The sequence below is a fragment of the Ranitomeya variabilis genome, chromosome 4 (genome assembly GCF_051348905.1).
Source record: "Ranitomeya variabilis isolate aRanVar5 chromosome 4, aRanVar5.hap1, whole genome shotgun sequence".
Taxonomy (NCBI): Eukaryota; Metazoa; Chordata; class Amphibia; order Anura; family Dendrobatidae; genus Ranitomeya; species Ranitomeya variabilis.
In genome coordinates, this window is record NC_135235.1 from 683920409 (window position 1) to 683939121 (window position 18713).

The following is an 18713-nucleotide window of genomic DNA, read 5'->3' on the forward strand; positions in this document are numbered from 1 at the left end:
TATGGTCAGTGGTAGATACCAGTCCTACAGAACATATAACTGATCACTGCACAGTTACAGATAATGACTTACCTCTGACGTTCTTTCTGATGGAAAAGATGGGAAAAATGAACAATTCTATCTGGGCCAGACCGACATGACAACTTCTTCCAGCTACAACTCATCTGCAGAGAATACAACAAAGACACATTTCACTTCTCACATTCCAGCCCCATCACCATCTATTCCCAACCTGCACAAACTCTTCATCCTGCTGATACCCCAATACTGAGCCGCTGCTGCCGTATGTGTCCTTATTACTGCACCTGATACCCCAATACTGAGCCGCTGCTGCCGTATGTGTCCCTATTACTGCACCTGATACCCCAATACTGAGCCGCTGCTGCCGTATGTGTCCCTATTACTGCCCCTGATACCCCAATACTGAGCCGCTGCTGCCATGTGTCCCTATTACTGCACCTGATACCCCAATACTGAGCCGCTGCTGCCATGTGTCCCTATTACTGCCCCTGATACCCCAATACTGAGCCGCTGCTGCCATATGTCCCTATTACTGCCCCTGATACCCCAATACTGAGCCGCTGCTGCCGTATGTGTCCCTATTACTGCACCTGATACCCCAATACTGAGTCGCTGCTGCCGTATGTGTCCCTATTACTGCACCTGCTGTGTGGTTCTCTGTGCCCTCTAAATTCTAAAGCACCCCTCTATAATATAGTAATGCCGGGTGCAAGTGCCATAGAAAACAGTGCCCACATTTTGTCCCCTAGAAAGTAATAATGCCCTCTGTGTGTGACCCTTTGATAGTCACAGTAACCCGAGTTCCCCTGTAAGAATAAGTGCCCACTTTACATTTAATAAAGTCCCGAGTCTCCCCCACTGTACAGCTCCCCTATACACAGTATGATGCCCCCTCACTGTATATACTGACCCCTTAATATTCCCCAAACTGGCTCCAACACTGTATGATGGCCCCGTCGCTGTAATCTCCACACTCAATCATGGCCCTCTAGATAGCCTCCATATAGCATAATACACCAGATAGTCCTCAATTTGGTATAATACATTCACCATAGGCCTCCATATAGTATCATGCACTCCCCATAGGCAGACCCTATAGTATAATGCCCTTCACATAGGAAGACTATATAGTATAATGCAGCTCCCATAGGCAGCCTCTATAAGGAAGGCTGTAAATGTGTCCCCAATCCCCTCCGCAAGGCATAAAAATGACCTCTCATTATACTCACCAATGCCGCTCACCAAGGCATAGCTGGTCTTGACTTAAGATCGCCATCCTCCGTTACTGCTTCATCTGGATGACACATCCTACGTCATCCACACCGTGTCACCCATCGCGCTCCTGTGCAGGCACACTTCTCTCTAGGCTGCTGAGTGCAGAGCTAAGTACTGTAGTGCATATGTGCTGGGAAAGGCCAAAGGGCACTGATTACCTGGAAATAAAGCCGGCGCATGCGCACTACAATACTGTGCTCTGACTTTAGCAGGGCAAAGAGAAGTGCACCTACATGGGAGTGCGATAGAGGACACTGAATGCAGGATGTAGGACGCATCTTCCACACGAAGAGGGACAGCGATCACAGGAAGAGGGACTGCGCCAGATCAAGACTAGTGACGCCCGGACTGCGCCATCCGTGAGTATAATAAAAGCTCTTTTTTGTGCCTTGCGTAGAGGATTGGGGACATAGAGAGCGTTCTAGAACACTATGTGAGGGCGTACAGATGCTGGCCGGACCTTATATGGTGACAGGCCCCCACATGTAAAAGCCATCTTGCAAGATTCGCCGCTCGCAAACTTTAGAAAATAATCAATCATTCTCCTTCTCATAAGCTAATCAGCAGTAAATACATTATGTGCCAAGACACTTATCGATCACATGCCAGTTTTCAGGGTCTGTCCAGATTGCAGGATAGACAAGACATACAAGTTTAAGAACCTTCATTGCTTTATATACTGTGCCTGTATGTATGTATTTAAGGCAACAGATCAGACATATCAAAAAGCAAATGACATGTGCCAAGATACTCATCATGCTGTGTGGAGAGTGCCCTCTGGTCCTGGGGGCTGCTCCTCCCAGTCAGGTGCAGACATCATGTGTAGATAGTGAGCTCAGGTCACAGTCAGAGGCAGAGTCCCCCTGCATCCCCGGCTGCTGCTGGAGCTGATCACTTCTCTGCAGCACAGGAGCTTTGAAGCAGAGCGCGCTCAGCCAGGATTGGGTGAGTGGTGAGTGACCTCCCTTCCCCCTCTCCTCCACAGACTGCAGAAGAGTGATCACATGACTCACTCCCTGCACTCTGATTGGAGGCCTTCTCTTCCTTCTCTCTACTGACTCCCTGTGAGCGTTTGTACCGTGCATGTTACTTTAGCTACATACACAGTACAAACGCAGGGGAAATTAAAGATAAACATTGACCGGAGGCAAGGGCCCCTAACGCCGGCCCTGACAGTAGCGTAGCTCCGGGTGGGCCCCCTCAGAGCACAGGGCCCGGGGCGACCGCCCCCACTGCCCCACTGGTAGCTACGCTACTGTCTGGGGGTGTACCAGTACTTGTGGAGTTAGGAGGAACGCATGCAGTTAGGAGGTGCTTCTACGTCATATGTCTCCTTTGAGATTCGCAAGAAAAAAGGGAGTGTGTTTCTTTTGTAGGGGAAACGGACATTTTATTGGGGCCTGCCCCTTGATTCCTAAGCTAAAAAAGTCTCGAGTAACCCTTGGGAGTCTGGAGTTGGATAATCGAGGGGAATGCTTGTCGCCAACCTGTAATTTTCGGTTTGCCCTGACAGCAGAGATGGTGCTAGAGAGCACAACAGAATTTCAGAGTTTCTAGACAGTGGAGCTGAAGTCAAGATGGTTGATGCTGAGTTTTCTAGAACTCATGGGCTTGCTTGCTTGCTCAACCTTAGTTAAGCTCATCACTTGGTAATGGTGGAATCCCTTACTGACATGACAAGGAAGGGGTCTGATTTTTCTAATTGATCGAATGCTGCTCAGCAGGCTTTTTCCTCCTTAAAGAGTTGTTTTGACACAGCACCTATACTCTGTCAACCGGAAGTTTCTCAACCTGTCATAGTAGAAGTGGATGCGTCGGAGGTGGGGGTTGGGGCTATACCGTCACCTGGTAAATGGGGTCCATGCGCCTTCTTTTCCCAAAAATTATTATCGACTGAGAGAAATTATGACATGGGTAATAGGGAGCTTCTGGCAATTAAATTGGTGTTCCTGTAATGGCGATATTCGTTAGAGGGCCAGTCCATCTTATTACGGTTATCATGGACCACAAGAGCCTGTCATATCTTCAATTGGCTAAACGTCTCAACCCAAGGCAAGTTAGGTGGTCACTGTTTACTAGATTAAAATTTGTGGTCACTTTTCATCCAGGAGTTAAAAACACCAAGGCTAATGCTTTGTCCCATAGCTTACCAGGTGGTGGTGATCATGAGAACCTTGTCTCAATTCTACAGAAGGGAGTAGTTATTACAGCCTTGTACCCTGACCTGGAGGGAGAGGTGTTGGATGCTCAGGGATATGCACCTGCCTTTCGGGGAGATTATTTGTACCATATAATTTGCGCGTAAAGCTATATAGGAACATCGTAACTCCGTGCTTGCTGGTCATCCAGAGGGTAAGGCAACCGCAGACCTCCATTCTCGTTGTTTTTGGTGGCCATGGTTGCATCGGGATGTAGTTGAACAGGTGTCTGCTTGCAGTGTTCGCCCGCGTTCTAAAGTATCGCATACCTGTCCGTCTGGTTCTCTTATTCCACTGCCCATTCCTAGTAAACCATGGACACACTAGTCCATGGATTTTATTAGTGACCTTCCGGTATTGGCAGCCAAGATGGTGTTTTGGTGGTTGTAGATAGGTTCAGTTAAATGGTGCATTTCGTGGCATTACCGGGACTTCTGAACAGGGTCGGACTGGGTCACCGGGACACCGGAGAATCCTCCGGTGGGCCCCGCTCCCAGCCCCAGCTCCTTCATTTGTGCCTGCCCTGCATGCTCCTAGCGTGTGTCCAGCAGTGCGCACTTTATTGTATAGTCGGCACCGGCTGGCAGACTGCACAGGTGATGGGAAGTGCATGCGCAGCTCCTTCACATCACCTGCTGTCGCTGCCGGACTTCTGTAACTCTGCCAGGAGAGCTCTGGGTGCGTGCCGACCCTCACTTCAGCCAGACAAGTCAGCGGAACAGCTGACTGTGCGGCTGAGTCTGAGAGGAGACACGCACACAACAGCTGACCCGCAGTCACCAGTTTCCTGTACTGTATCTCTCTGCTCCTCTTCCACAAAGCCCTGGGCAGCAGAGTAAACACTGATTGGCTGCAATTCATAGTAAACACCATAAACAGAAACAACTCAAGAACACCAAATGCACTTTTTTCTGTTCGCCACAATTCCACAAGAAAAGCTATAGCAAGTGATGAAAACCACATCTATCCCAAAATCGTACTAACAAAAACAATGTCTCACCCCCAACAGAAAGCTATGATACCGCTTCCCTGTGTGTAATAAAATACGCAGCAGTCGCCGTCTTCTGCCGCTGTGTCGTTCTTCTGTCTTCTTCATTGCAGTGGAATATGGCCACCGGTAAGTATTTTACTACACACACTGGACCTATATTACTGCTCTCCTGTGTGGTGCAGTATGTAGAGATGTATGTATAGATGCTTACAAACATTTACCTAATAAGGTATAAAGTGACTAGAAGATGAGTGAAGAAAAAAAAATAATTTTTATTTATTAACATGTTAAAAACAGACAATATTATATAAAAAGACAGAAAGATGTAATAATGGGATCTCCAAAACAAGTCAGGGCGTGACACTTGACGGGTGATGGTTTTGTGATCTCACAGCAACTGGAAAGCGGCCCTATAGGCTGGTTAGGTGGACTTGCTGTAATGGATGGACACGATAAGGCGTCTCATTGTTTCCTTACACAATCCTTACCAAAAAAAAGGGAACCCTGACCAGAAGAAACGACAGTAATGATCATCCCACAAAGTGCCCAAACTGCCAAAGATTAAGTTACTAACACAGGCTACAGAAAAAGTGCAATAAGTTACATCTCTGCTGTGGTGTGTCTATAAATCATGAGCATAAAGTACAAAGAGACCACTACATGGCAGTCAGTTATAAGGGTAGGTAAGCAGTACATGCAAGAGATGTAGAAACTAGATTAGCACATAATACAGCTGGTCGAAGACCAGTCAGAGTTTACCTGAAGTTAGTAAATGAGGGCTTGAGCAGCCTGGGGAGATGATGGTGTCCCGTCCTGCGCCCGACGAGTGCCGTTTCGCATGACTGCTTCTTCATAAAGGGGGGCGTGATGGAGACTAGGTAGGGGAGTAGGTTTTTATATCCTAAGGGCGGGTGTAAAGTAATTAGGAGGGCGGAGTGGTAAGCAGCAGAGGGTGGGAATGGGGAGATTGTCAATGGTCTTTGTTCGGCGCCCATCACTTTTCAAGTGTCACGCCCTGACTTGTTTTGGAGGTCCCATTATTACATCTTTCTGTCTTTTTATATAATATTATCTGTTTTTAACATTATGTTAATAAAAAAAAAAAAATGTATTCACTTATCTTCTAGTCACTTCATACCTTATTAGGTAAACGTTTGTAAGCATCCATGATCGAAGTGCTATTGCCAATTTAATTGTTGGATTATGGGATTAATAAATATCTCTGTGCTTAGTAAACAGATTATCTGCAACTTTACTCTAATGGATTTCAAAGCCAGGGAACGCTCCTGGCAGTCTAAGGCATCACATTTTTTCAGACAGGGGACCTCCACCCCTTCCTCGGATACTAATAAAACTGTTAAGGAAACAATTCGACTATATAGGAATGCTCTATACAAGAAGACCAAAATATGCTAGAACAAATCCTCTCTTGAGAACTATATGAACCAACAAATCGTTCCACGTGGTTTGAGGGTACAAGTTCATCCTTCATTTGACTTTAAAGATGAGGTCCAGCTCAAGAGCTTCTCTCTCATCGGCAGAGGTAAAGATGTCGTGGTTCATGTTTTTATTGTGCAATTTTTTGAAAGTCAATTTTCTGGCAAAGAGATGTAGATCTCTTACCACTGAAAACGTATCTAAATGACATGAAGGGGAGAAAGATAGACCTTTTTCCAATAAATTGAGTTGTGCATTTGACAAAGTGTGTGAAGATAGGTTAATTACCTTTTGGTGTTCTCCAAAGTTTTTAGCTGATTTGGACTTCGTAAAAATGTCAGGTAGGCGCTTCTGAGTCTAGTGCTTATTGATTCATTATTCGATGCTTCATTGTCACTTGCCGAGGTATTCATGTCCGACTTCGATTGAGCTGAACTTTCGGACTGAGTCCTATGGTGAGATGTTGCAGGTTTGGAATTGTCTTGGTTTGGTCTTCTCGTTGTCTTTTTCTGTTGCCAACGGTATACTTTGTTACTATCATAGTCATTTAGATCTCTTTGGTATTTTTTAAGTTTACTTTGTGATATCTCACTTTCCCATTTGTCAAGGTCTTTATTGATGTCAACTAATATTTTATCAAAATCCTCCACCGGTAGGTCTTTCACTAGTGTCCTTTCTAATTCTTCAACATTTTCATCAATGCTCTTTAGATTTTGTCCTATTCATTATTGACAAAAACACTCTTTCCCTAAAGAGCAGGTGGTAGCTGCTGAGGTCCACCTCTAAGAAATCTAGAAGCTCTATTGGAAGAGAACACCTTGGAGGTCAGTAACTTTCCCCACAATTTATTTAGCAAAAGCAAAAAATTTCCCCCCATTAGCACGGTATCAGCTATAGAGGTCTTTACCAAAATGGTTACATCTGAGATAGAAACACTCCAAAAATCTCCATTCTGGGCATCCAATAAGAAACAGGAGGAGAGATTGGCTCTGGCCAAATTACAGTCTTCCTGACGTAGTCTTCAAACCTGCTGATAAAGGGGGAAACCTAGTCATATGGCCAACCCCCTGTATGAAAAGCAGGCTTTGAGACTGCTAAATGAACCTGACTGCTTCAAAAAACTACTCACAAATCCCCTTTCAAATTTTCATAATCAAGCTTTTGACCAAGAAATTGTTCCTTAAAAAATGCTGGAACATGTCAAGAATCTTCATCCCAAATTGCCAACTTTATATCTGGTCCCCAAGATTAACTAAAACCTACTAGATCTGCCAGGGAAACCCATAATATCGGGCAACGGCGGCCTGTGTGAGGTAATTTGTGACTTGATTATTACCTGGAACCACTGGTAACCACTCTTCCCTCTTACATACAAGACACCACTGCAGCACTACAAAGACTAGATTATATATACCTTGAAGACCATAAGCTGATGGTAAGATGATGATATGGCCTAAAAGCCATATTGTGGTATCTTCAAATGAGCAACCTGGCATCCCCTCTGGCTAATTGGATTCTGGCCCTACTAGATTTTATTCTCACCCATAACGTTTTTTACGTTTAATAATAAAATTTATCTACAAACCCAGGGGACCTCCATGGTAGCCTCTTGTGCCCCCTTATATGCCAACTTGTTTCTGGGGGCGTGGGAGAGGACCATTTTCCAGGGAGATGACACTGGGGAGATACAAAGCATCCAGGGATAGATGCGTTATATAGACGATATCTGTTTCATCTGGGAAGGTACGGTAGACAATTTGCATCTCCTCGTGGACAAACTAAATCAAAATAATCAGAACATAAAACTAACCTACAAGTTTGGCAAGGACCTGGAATTTTTGGACCTAAAAATCTTTACAATGCCAAATGGGATGATTGCAACAGATTTATACAGAAAACCCACCTCAACCAACTCCTTTCTACACGCCACTTCTTCCCTCCCACCAGCAACCATTAAGGATATTCCAACTGGCCAATTTTTAAGAGCCAAGAGGATCTGCTCGAAAAGTGGTGACTTTGAAAAACAAGCCCTTGACTTGACAAATAGATTCTATGACAGAGGTTATAGCAAACAATCCATCAGATTTGGCTATAAAAAGGCAAAAAAAAACCAAGAGAACAACTACTATACCCTAGGCACAAGGATGCGCGCTCCCAAGATGGCCAGGTAAGATTTATTTCCTCATATCACAAATCGATGGAAAGACCTAAGGCTAATACTTAATAAGCAGTGGCACATCCTTATGACAGATCCGGTCTTAAAACAATGTCTCCCTCCACATCCACTAATGGTGGCAAAAAGAAGCCGCAATCTCAGGGATATACTGGTTCATAGCCACTATGATTCCACAACTAATTCAACATGCTCAATTCCACTACAAGGCTTCTGTCCCTGTGGCTTATGTAAAGCATGCATTAACCTAAAAAAGGCCAAAAAAATTTACCAATTCTGATGGATCCAAATCATTTACCATCAGAAAACATCTTACATGCTCCACCCAAGGGGTCATATACCATGCAACTTGCCCTTGCAATTTGATATACAGTATATTGGCTTAACAACGCGGGAACTCAAAATTAGGGTGAGGGAACACATTAGAGACATAGAGAAACCTAAGACCATTGAAGATATTTCTCTACTTAAAACCCTACCCCGTCATTTTAAAACACACCACAATTCCCAATCAAGAGGCCTTATTTTTAAAGCCATAGATCAAATTGACCTGGGCATCAGCGGGGGGGGACTTAAGCAAATTATTAGCGCAACAAGAGAGTAGATGGATCTACCGCCTGAACACCATCACACCCTCTGGCCTAAATGAAAAACATGGCTTTGCTTCCTTTTTATAGGAAACACGGCCTGAACACTATAACATCCTTTCGCCTGAGTGAAAATTATGATTGTTTCCTTCCTATAGCAGACTTCGTTTCCTAATAATAATAACAACAATCCAAGTTTTAATTGGTCGCTAGGTTTTAATTAATTCTTTTTTATCTTCTTTCCCTCTTCATCACCCCTAACTATTTATCATTTCATTTGTATATTTACCCTATCATCATTTTTAACTTACCCGTAGGTATCCTAGGCTTTCCTTTCTGGGCCACTTGTTCTCCAAAGGATTGGTGTATGGACCGTTTCTTCCTTCCTGTCTCCTGTTTTGACGCAGCCCTAATGGTCGGTTCCTGGCGGCTCTTTTCAAGAAAAATCATCCCAGCTGGAAAATAAAGTTGAGAGGACAAGAAAAGGAAATTTCTTTACACAAGGGACTTATATGGACACTGCATCATTATGTAATGTTCCATCTCACAGCACCTTCACTCCATCCATGTGTTTATAATTACGGATATTATTTTATTTCATTTATTTTTTCTCCACACAATTTCTTTATCTTGCTCCCTTTTCATAATTTTCCTTTTAGCACCTTTCAAGCCCCTCCATTTCCACTCACCCATTCATATTATTACAAATAGTTTTTACTAAACATATTCACCTTCAGCTTGTAAGGCCAATTCAGCACCCACCTCTTAAACCCTTGGGTCATTCCATGTCAAGTGAACCAATGATTTTTACCACTATATTTTTAATTCTTTTGAGATTTTGTTATTTGGTAATAGTGTGTCAGAGAATGCAAAATGTGAAGAAGAAAAAAATTCTAGATTTTTTTTTTTATTTTTTATTGATTTTCAAAGTTCGGAAAAAGTGCGAATTTCGGTGTTGCCTGCCTTTACATTTCTCCCCATAACTCAGGCTAGAAAAGAGATAGAGAAACAAAATAAACACCATTCTACTCAGAACTGTACAGGCTTTCACCAGATATGTCACAAGAGTATCTTTGATAATATTTTACCTATGCGAACGCAAGCGCAAAACTTTAAAACGCATTTCTGGAAAAAACGTTTAATTTAAAAATTTCAAAAACTGCACATGTGCCTGCTATGCTCCTATTCACATCTGTACCAAAATACAAGATGGGATCATGATGGGATCATATTTTAAAAAATAAAAATATTACAGTGTCAGTTAAAAAATCTTGATTTCAGATCTGCTCAGCTTGTGGTCTAACAGTGTGGGGTCCATATTTACCAAATAATCCATGATTGCTAGATATTACGGTATTATTTATTATGTTACAGAGTATTAGAAGCAGGAGAGGACAGAGGAGAAGCTTTGTTAGGGCTGAGAATGACCAGGGGTAGACGGTGACTACAGAGCAGATGACAGGCCAGCAGCTCGGGCCGTATTCACACCAAATCTGAACACCCAGGCAACTCCTCAAATGGAGGGAGAAAAATATTCTGAACATCCAGTTCATGTATTGTACAAACCAGGACTACAAAGAGGAGGAGGAGAGTTTGTTATAACATCGGTTACAGGAAGCAGAACCCATCACAGGGACTCGGCAATACCGGACTGTCATCCCATGTAGTGGAAATAAAGACAGTGACATCCATGAGGTGGTAGAAGGCGGCACAAGATCGGCAATGGATGACACAACTGGCTATGTGACCTGTGAATATGATGGGCGCTGGACTCTCCAAAGATTGTGAAAATGAAGACGTAGAAGTGACTTTTCTGCACCGTCTGGTCCAGCGCCGTCGTTTGTGTATCCAAGAAAATCAGACATTGTAAAAGTGAACAAAAATCAGATATTAACTCAGGTGGAGCCGAGCACCATGACAGCCGCACATACTCTGAAACAGAAGGAAACGGCCATTGCTAGTGAGCGCTTATGGACAAGATGACATTTCACCCACTAGAAGGGACACATTGATGATAGAAGGCCAGTGTAAAAACCTACTATTAATTGTTTGATTAGTTCATATTTTATAGTACGAGGATTTAACTACTGGACTATTCTTCTTAAACACTTCAGAAATGACATGTTTAGTGATATAGTAGAAAAAAAATTGTTCCATGTATAAATAGGTGGTAGAAATATTGGTTCTTTTAATCTTGTTTTTAACATATAATTAGGATCAGACTGTATTTAGAAAACCACACTTGAGGATGTGATCACGTTTTTTCTTTTGGCTTGTTCAATGAATTCAGGTTGAAAATGCTGAGCAAGTTGTTATGATGATTTATTCTGGCACTTCAGTAGTTGTTTTTTGTGTTTCTTTATTGTTACATATAAATGTTGAATGCAGTAAGTTGTAATTTGAAAAGAAAAAAGGAAGAAACTCACACAAACATAAAATCAGATTATTCAAGGCTTAAAAAAAAATACAAATGTGATAGATCCCAAGTTGAATCCCTGTACAAATATAAACAAGGACACAAGTAACACACATGCATGTTTTCACAATTTTAAAACATACGTTTTTTTCAGAATTGCGCATCAAAATTTTTAATTAGATTTCTCCAAAACAAAATATAAAGAAACATAGTCTTGTGACATATCAAATGAAAGCCGGTACCGTTCTGAGAAAAATGATGCTTCTCCCACCTCTATATCTTAATTCTAGCCCGAGATATGATAAAAAATGTAAAGCCATACCAGGCCAAAATCCATGCTTTTTCAAAACTTTAAAAATCTGTAAAAAATTAACTGATGAAGAAAAAAATTCTAAACTTTTAATTTGTAATTAACTAAAGTTGTACTTCATAAAAACAAAAAATAAAAGAAATCTAAAGGCGTAAGGTAAAAAAAATATTCATATTTGGATCACTTGATATGGAATGACCCCCTTCTCTTTTTTGGCCTTTAACCGCACTTAGCCTTATTTGTCCTTTTTCACACGGCGCACATAATGGCACCGGTCCTCTTTTCAAAAGATATAGTTTCCCCCTCCTTACCCTCATGATTTCCTTTTCTCCTCCTTCCTCCCATTTTACTTCCCCTTTATTTGTTGCTTACTGTTCGTCCACAGCTGCGGAGAACAGGATGAATGGAGGGGGCGGTACTATACTTTGTGTCTGTCACGCTCACAAGCCCTCTCCTTCTGGCTAGTGCGCATGCCCTGTCTCATATCTCCACTTGAGTTCCGATCAGCGCCAGTTCCATGACACGCGGTGCGCTCCACTGCGTGTCATGAGGCGCAGGACCGGGAGTCCCCTTCGCTGTGGGAGCTTTGACCGGCTGCATGCGCCATTACCACTGCCAGATACACCTCTGCAACTCCTTCACCCTCCGCACATAACCCCGCCCTCTCCTTTGACTTCACATGTGCTGGGTGTGTATCCGACTGGACCATGGCGCCGAACAAAGACCATTGACAATCTCCCCATTCCCACCCTCTGCTTACCACTCCGCCCTCCTAGTTACTTTACACCCGCCCTTAGGATATAAAAACCTCCTCCCCTACCTAGTCTCCATCACGCCCCCCTTTATGAAGAAGCAGTCATGCGAAACGGCGCTCGTCGGGCGCAGGACGTGACACCATCATCTCTCCAGGCTGCCCAAGCCCTCATTTACTAAATTTAGGTAAACTCTGACTGGTCTTCAACCAGCTGTATTATGTGCTAATCTAGTTTCTACGTCTCTTGCATGTACTGCTTACCTACCCTTATAACTGACTGCCATCTAGTAGTCTCTTTGTACTTTATGCTCATGATTATAGACACACCACAGCAGAGATGTAACTTATTGCACTTTTTCTGTAGCCTGTGTTAGTAACTTAATCTTTGGCAATTTGGGCACTTTGTGGGATGATCATTACTGTCGTTTCTTCTGGTCAGGGTTCCCCTTTTTTTGGTTAGGATTGTGTAAGGAAACAATGAGACGCCATATAGTGTCCATCCACTATAGCAAGTCCACCTAACCACTCTATAGGGCCTCTTTCCAGTTGCTGTCAGATCACAAACTGTTAGGGTTGGCGGATTGCATATATATAGTAGTATAAACGAACTCTGTTACTTCACAGAGTCCGTTAGTAAAGAGAATGCTGTACCCGGTTAGCTTCACAGGGGAACACGGCTACTTAGTAGAGCAGATGGTGGTCATGCAGTCAAATGCAAACACGCAGCTCCTCTCCGGTGGAGCCAGAATTCTGATGGCTATACGCCAGCCCTGAATCCACTCACATGAAACTCCTCACCGGAGGTGCCAGCATTCTAGGGGCTTATTTTAGCCGGGTCCCTGAATACACACACACACATGACCTCACTGGCGCTGAGCGCATACATAAATTGACACTAGCGCATGGCCATGCGGTCATGAGAACCTTTTAAAGCTGCAGCAACTTCAGGACCTTCCAAGAAGGACCAATGGAAGACTTCCACAGAACTTGATCAGGTATATGACCTTCCTGGAGGACCAATGGAAGTTGCTGCAGTACCTGAGCATGTGGCCCTTGATCTCCAATGAGAGATCTTACCCTGGGCATGCTCAGTGTGTGCAAAGCAGGACTTAGTCCCAGAAAAGCCTGCTCGCCGCAGACCAGTGCAGGGTACAATAGCAGAGCCTGGAGAGGCAGCAGTAACCCTTTGCACAGTACCAGATTCAGTGAGACGTCTCCACCGAGCAGGCTCCACTGCGGCTGATGCAGAATGGGAGACCACAGCAGACATGGCTCGAGATTCCCCCTGTGCAGTGGCGGGAACTCGACTCCTAACACAAACCATCACTTTTCAAGTGTCACGCCCTGACTTGTTTTGGAGGTCCCATTATTACATCTTTCTGTCTTTTTATATATTATCTGTTTTTAACATTATGTTAATAAAAAAAATGTTTTTTCATTCACTCATCTTCTAGTCACTTCATACCTTATTAGGTAAACATTTGTAAGCATCTATGATCGAAGTGCTATTGCCAATTTAATTGTCGGATTATGGGATTAATGTGATTATGTATATATACATTATATATATATATATATATATATATATATATATATATAATGTGTATATAAAGGATCTGTCAGCTCTCCTGTGTGGTGTAGTACATAGAGGATCTGTCAGCTCTCCTGTGTGATGTAGTATATAAAGGATCTCTCAGCTCTCCTGTATGGTGTAGTATATAGTGGATCTGTCAGCTCTCCCGTGTGGTGTAGTATATAGAGGATCTGTCATCTCTCCCGTGTGGTGTAGTATATAGAGGATCTGTCAGCTCTCCCGTGTGGTGTAGTATATAGAGGATCTGTCAGCACTCCTGTGTGGTGTAGTACATAGAGGATCTGTCAGCTCTCCCGTGTGGTGTAGTATATAGAGGATCTGTCAGCTCTCCCGTGTGGTGTAGTATATAGAGGATCTGTCAGCTCTCCTGTGTGGTGTAGTATATATAGAGAGATCTGTCAGCTCTCCTGTGTGGTGTAGTATATAGAGAGATCTGTCAGCTCTCCTGTGTAGTGTTGTATATAGAGGATCTGTCAGCTCTCATGTGTGGTGTGGCATATAGGATCTATCCTGTGTGGTATTTTTAAACTGCATGGTGGGCCCCAAGAATGATTTTTCTCTGGTGGGCCCAAGGTACTCCAGTCCGACGCTGCTTCTGAATGCTAAGACTATCGCTCAGGTTTTTTATGAGATCATGAAGCTTCACGGGGTTCCCTCCGCTGTTGTGTTACATCGGACCCAATTTGTTTCCAAGTTCTGGAAAGTTTTCTGTTCTCGACTGGGGTGCAGCTGTTCATTTCCTCTTCTTTCCATCCTCAGTTGCATGGACATAACGAACGCATTAATCAGAATTTAGAGGCTTAGCTCAGGTGTTTTATCTCTGAAAACCAGAAGGATTGAGCATCTTACTTACTGTTGGCCGAGTATGCTATTAATAATCATTGCCAAGAATCTACCGGCAGGTCAGTATTTGTTTGTGCATACAGTTTCCTTCCACAGTTTGGTACTTTTAGTGAGGGAGGGGGCTTCAGGAGTTTCTGAGGAGGAATGTTTTGCTTTATCTCCCTCCTCTGTGTGGCGAGGGGCTCAGAGTAATTTGAGGATCATGGGAGACAGGTAGAAACCTATTGCTGACAGGAAACACTCGACAGGTCCAGACCTAAATGTGAATGACTTTTTGTGGATATCAACCAGGAATATGAAGTTGAAAATCCCTTCCTGGAAGCTGGGACCTAGGTTTATTGGTCCCTTTAAAATAACCACTGTCATTCTTGAGTTACCTCAGGCTCTTAAGATCCACAATGTGTTCCACAGGTCTTTACTCAATAAATATGTAGAACTTCTTGAGTCCTCTCCCTGCTGCCACCCTCAATCCTTATTGATGGTAATTTGGAGTTCCAGATTTTGATGATTGTTTATTCCCGTTTTCAACATTGTGTCCTGTAGTACTTAATGCACTGGAGGTAATATGGTCCAGAAGAGAGGATGTGGGTTTCTGCATCAGAAGTGAATTCCCCTAGGCTGGTTCGTTCGTTCCATGCCTCATCCTGAAAAACCAGGTCCTGAGTGTCCGGAGGCCACTCATAGAAGGGGAGGATACTGTCACGGGTGCATCAGTCAGTCATTCTGGGTCCGGCTACAGAAGGTTTTTGCGCTGAGCTCTGCAGGCAATTTCTGGATCTTGTACCTCTGTTGCGAAGTGATATCCTTCTCCCTCTAGGACCTAGCAGTGATCTTCACTACTGCTGATTAACACACCTTTGCTGGATGTTTAAATTCCTTTAGTCGCTTCAGCAAGGAGCCAGTGATAGTTCTACTATTTCCCTTTGTCTGGTTGGAAGTACTTGTAATCAACTAGCTCCTTCTTGGTGTTCTCTTGGAAGGATAGCTGGCGTGACCTCTTTGGTGTCTTCTCAAGCTAAGTGTATTCCCTACTTTGTTTACCTTATTTGTTTTTAGTTGTAGTGGGGGCTGACTAGTGATTACCCCATCCTTCTCCAGGGTCAGCCAGGGATTAGGCTCCTGCTCGACGATAGTTGAAGAACCAGGAGTGGCTACTTGGTTTTTGCTAGAGCTTCTCATAATGGAGTTAGGCTTGTACTGCAGATAGCCGTTGGGTAACAGTCCTGGGCAGTCCCTGGTACTGTAGAAGCTCACCCAATGGGTCAGGATGGCAGTCAAGGACATGGATTCGGAGTCACGGGCAGTACAGGATTTGGATACTGGTAGACCAGCTATAGGAGAATATACAGATGGTATGGATTCTGGCTCACCCAGATGACAGACACTGATCCTTGTTCAAACAGTGCAGATTTTGAGACAAGCCAGGAAGGACACTGGTGCTAATTCAATCAACACAGGTTTCAGGAACATATTTAGACAACATGGGAATCAGGAACAGGTTATGGAGCAGGGACCTGGCTACATACTACTTACATACACAGACTAAGTAGAGAAAATACAGGAGTTGTTCAGGCACCTCCCTACTAAGGCTGCTGTCACACTAGCAGTATTTGGTCAGTATTTTACATCAGTATTTGTAAGCCAAAACCAGGAGTGGAACAAAGAGGAAAAGTCTAATAGAAACATATGCACCACTTCTGCATTTATCAACCACTCCTGGTTTTGGCTTACAAATACTGATGTAAAATACTGACCAAATACTGCTAGTGTGACGGCAGCCTAAGGAGGGTGCTTTACATACAAGTGCTTCTCACAATATCAGAAAATCATCAAAAAGTTAATGTATTTCAGTTCTTCAATACAAAAAGTGAAACTCACATATTACATAGAGTCATTACAAACAGAGTGATCTATTTCAAGTGTTTCTTTCTGATAATGATGATGATTATGGCTTACAGCCAATGAAAACCCAAAAGTCATTATCTCAGTAAGTTAGAATACCTTATAACACCAGCTTGAAAAATTATTTTAAAATCAAAAATGTTGGCCTACCGAAATGTATGCTCAGTAAATGTGCTCAATACTTAGTTGGGGCTCCTTTTGCATCAATTACTGCATCAATGCAGTGCGACATGGAGGCAATCAGCCTGTGGCACTACTGAGGTGTTATGGAAGCTCAGGTTGCTTTGATAGCAGTCTTCAGCTCGTCTGCATTGTTGGGTCTGGTGTCTCATCTTCCTCTTGACAATACCCCATGAATTCTCTATGAGGTTAAGGTCAGGTGAGTTTGCTGGCTAATCAAGAACAGTGATACTGCTGTTTTTAAACCAGGTATTGGTACTTTTGGCAGTGTGGACAGGTGCCAAGTCCTGCTGGAAAATGAAATTTTCATCTCCAAAAAGCTTGTCGGCAGAGGGAAGCATGAAGTGCTCTAAAATTTCCTGGTAGACAGCTGCGCTGACTTTGGTCTTCATAACACACAGTGGACCTACACCAGCAGATGACATGGCTCCCCAAACCATCACTGATTGTGGAAACTTCACACTAGACCTCAAATTCAAGCAGTTTGGATTGTCTGTCTCTCCACTCTTCCTGCAGACTCTGAGACCTTCATTGCTAAATGAAAAGCAAAATTCACTTTCATCTGAAAACACCACCTTGGATCATTGAGCAACAGTCCAGTTCTTTTTCTCCTTGGCCTAGGGAAGACGCTTCTGGCATTGTCTATTGGTGACGAGTAGCTTGACACAAGGAATGAGACACTTGTAGCCCATGTACTTGATACGTCTGTGTGTGGTGGCTCTTGCAGCAATGACTCCAGCAGCAGTCCACTCCTTGTGAATCTTCCCCAAATTTTTGAATGGCCTTTACTTAACAATCCTTTCAAAGCTGTGGTTATCGCGGTTGTTTGTGCACCTTTTTCTACCACACTTTTACCTTCCACTCAACTTTCCATTAATATGCTTGGATACAGCACTCTGTGAACAGCCAGTTTCTTTAGCAATGTCCTTTTGTGGCTTTCCCTCCTTGTGGAGTGTCAGTGACTGCTTTATTGACATTTATCAAGTCAGCAGTCTTTCCCATGATTGTGGAGCTACTGAAACAGACTAAGGGACTTTTTGTAAAGCTTAGGAAGCCTTTGCAGGTGTTTTTCATTAATTATTATAATTGACTGAAGTAATGGCTTTTGGGGTTTCATTGGCTGTAAGCCATAATCATCAACATTAACAGAAAAACACTTGAAATAAATCACTCTGCTTGTAAGGACTCTAAAATATATCAGTTTCACTTTTTGTATTGAAGAACTGAAAAATATAGTTCTTACCGATAACGGTATTTCTCTGAGCCCATGACGGCACCACGGAGAGAGGGGATCCGCCCACCAAGGACAGGAAACCTACGGATAAAAAAGGCGGTACCACTCTCCTGCATCAGTTTGTTTACATAGAGAATGATGGGAGACTACTAAGGCATTTGTAATTTTTAACTGTTTAGCCTAATAAGATACCGCGTGACTTTAACTAAAAGTAGACTATGAATAGACTATGGCACTTTTTGAATGTGCACACCCATAAGTGAAGGGAGGGAATGTACGGGTGCCGTCATGGGCTCAGAGAAATACCGTTATCGGTAAGAACTATATTTTTCTCTGATCGCCCATGACGGCACCACGGAGAGAATTGCATAGATAGTACATTCAGGGAGGGACCACTGCTTCCAGAACCCTTTTACCGAAGGTAAGATCTGAGGAAGAGATTAGGTCCAATCTATAGTGCCTATAGAATGTAGATGGTGAGGACCAGGTAGCAGCTCTACATATCTGGTCTATAGAAGCTCCGGCCTTCTCCGCCCAGGAAGTCGCCACTGCCCTTGTCGAGTGAGCCTTAACCTCCCCGGGAACGGACATCCCACTTGCCGAGTATGAAAGACTGATGGCGTCCGTGATCCATCTTGCTATGGTGGCCTTAGAAGCTTTTTTCCCCTTCCGGGGACCCTGGAAACACACAAACAGAGAGGAATCCTCCCTACTCTCTCTAGTGGCTTCTAGGTATTGTAAGAGACACCTTCTTACATCCAGAGTATGTAATGTCTGTTCCTCCTTATTTGTAGGGTT

The 18713-nt window shown here is 43.4% G+C and overlaps 1 protein-coding gene across 3 annotated transcripts in view; it reads right to left on the minus strand.

Annotated features, from left to right (window-relative positions):
• The window catches only part of LOC143767589 (uncharacterized), a 70620-nt gene that overhangs the window by 40938 nt on the left and 10969 nt on the right, over positions 1–18713 (minus strand). For 2 of the 3 annotated variants that reach the window (XM_077256002.1, XM_077256001.1), the window contains exon 7: positions 8994–9137. The exons of the other annotated variant lie outside the window; for it this stretch is intronic. In XM_077256002.1, coding sequence (XP_077112117.1) covers positions 8994–9137 — 144 coding nt within the window. The remainder of the gene's footprint in view (positions 1–8993; positions 9138–18713) is intronic. 3 annotated transcript variants of the gene reach the window in all.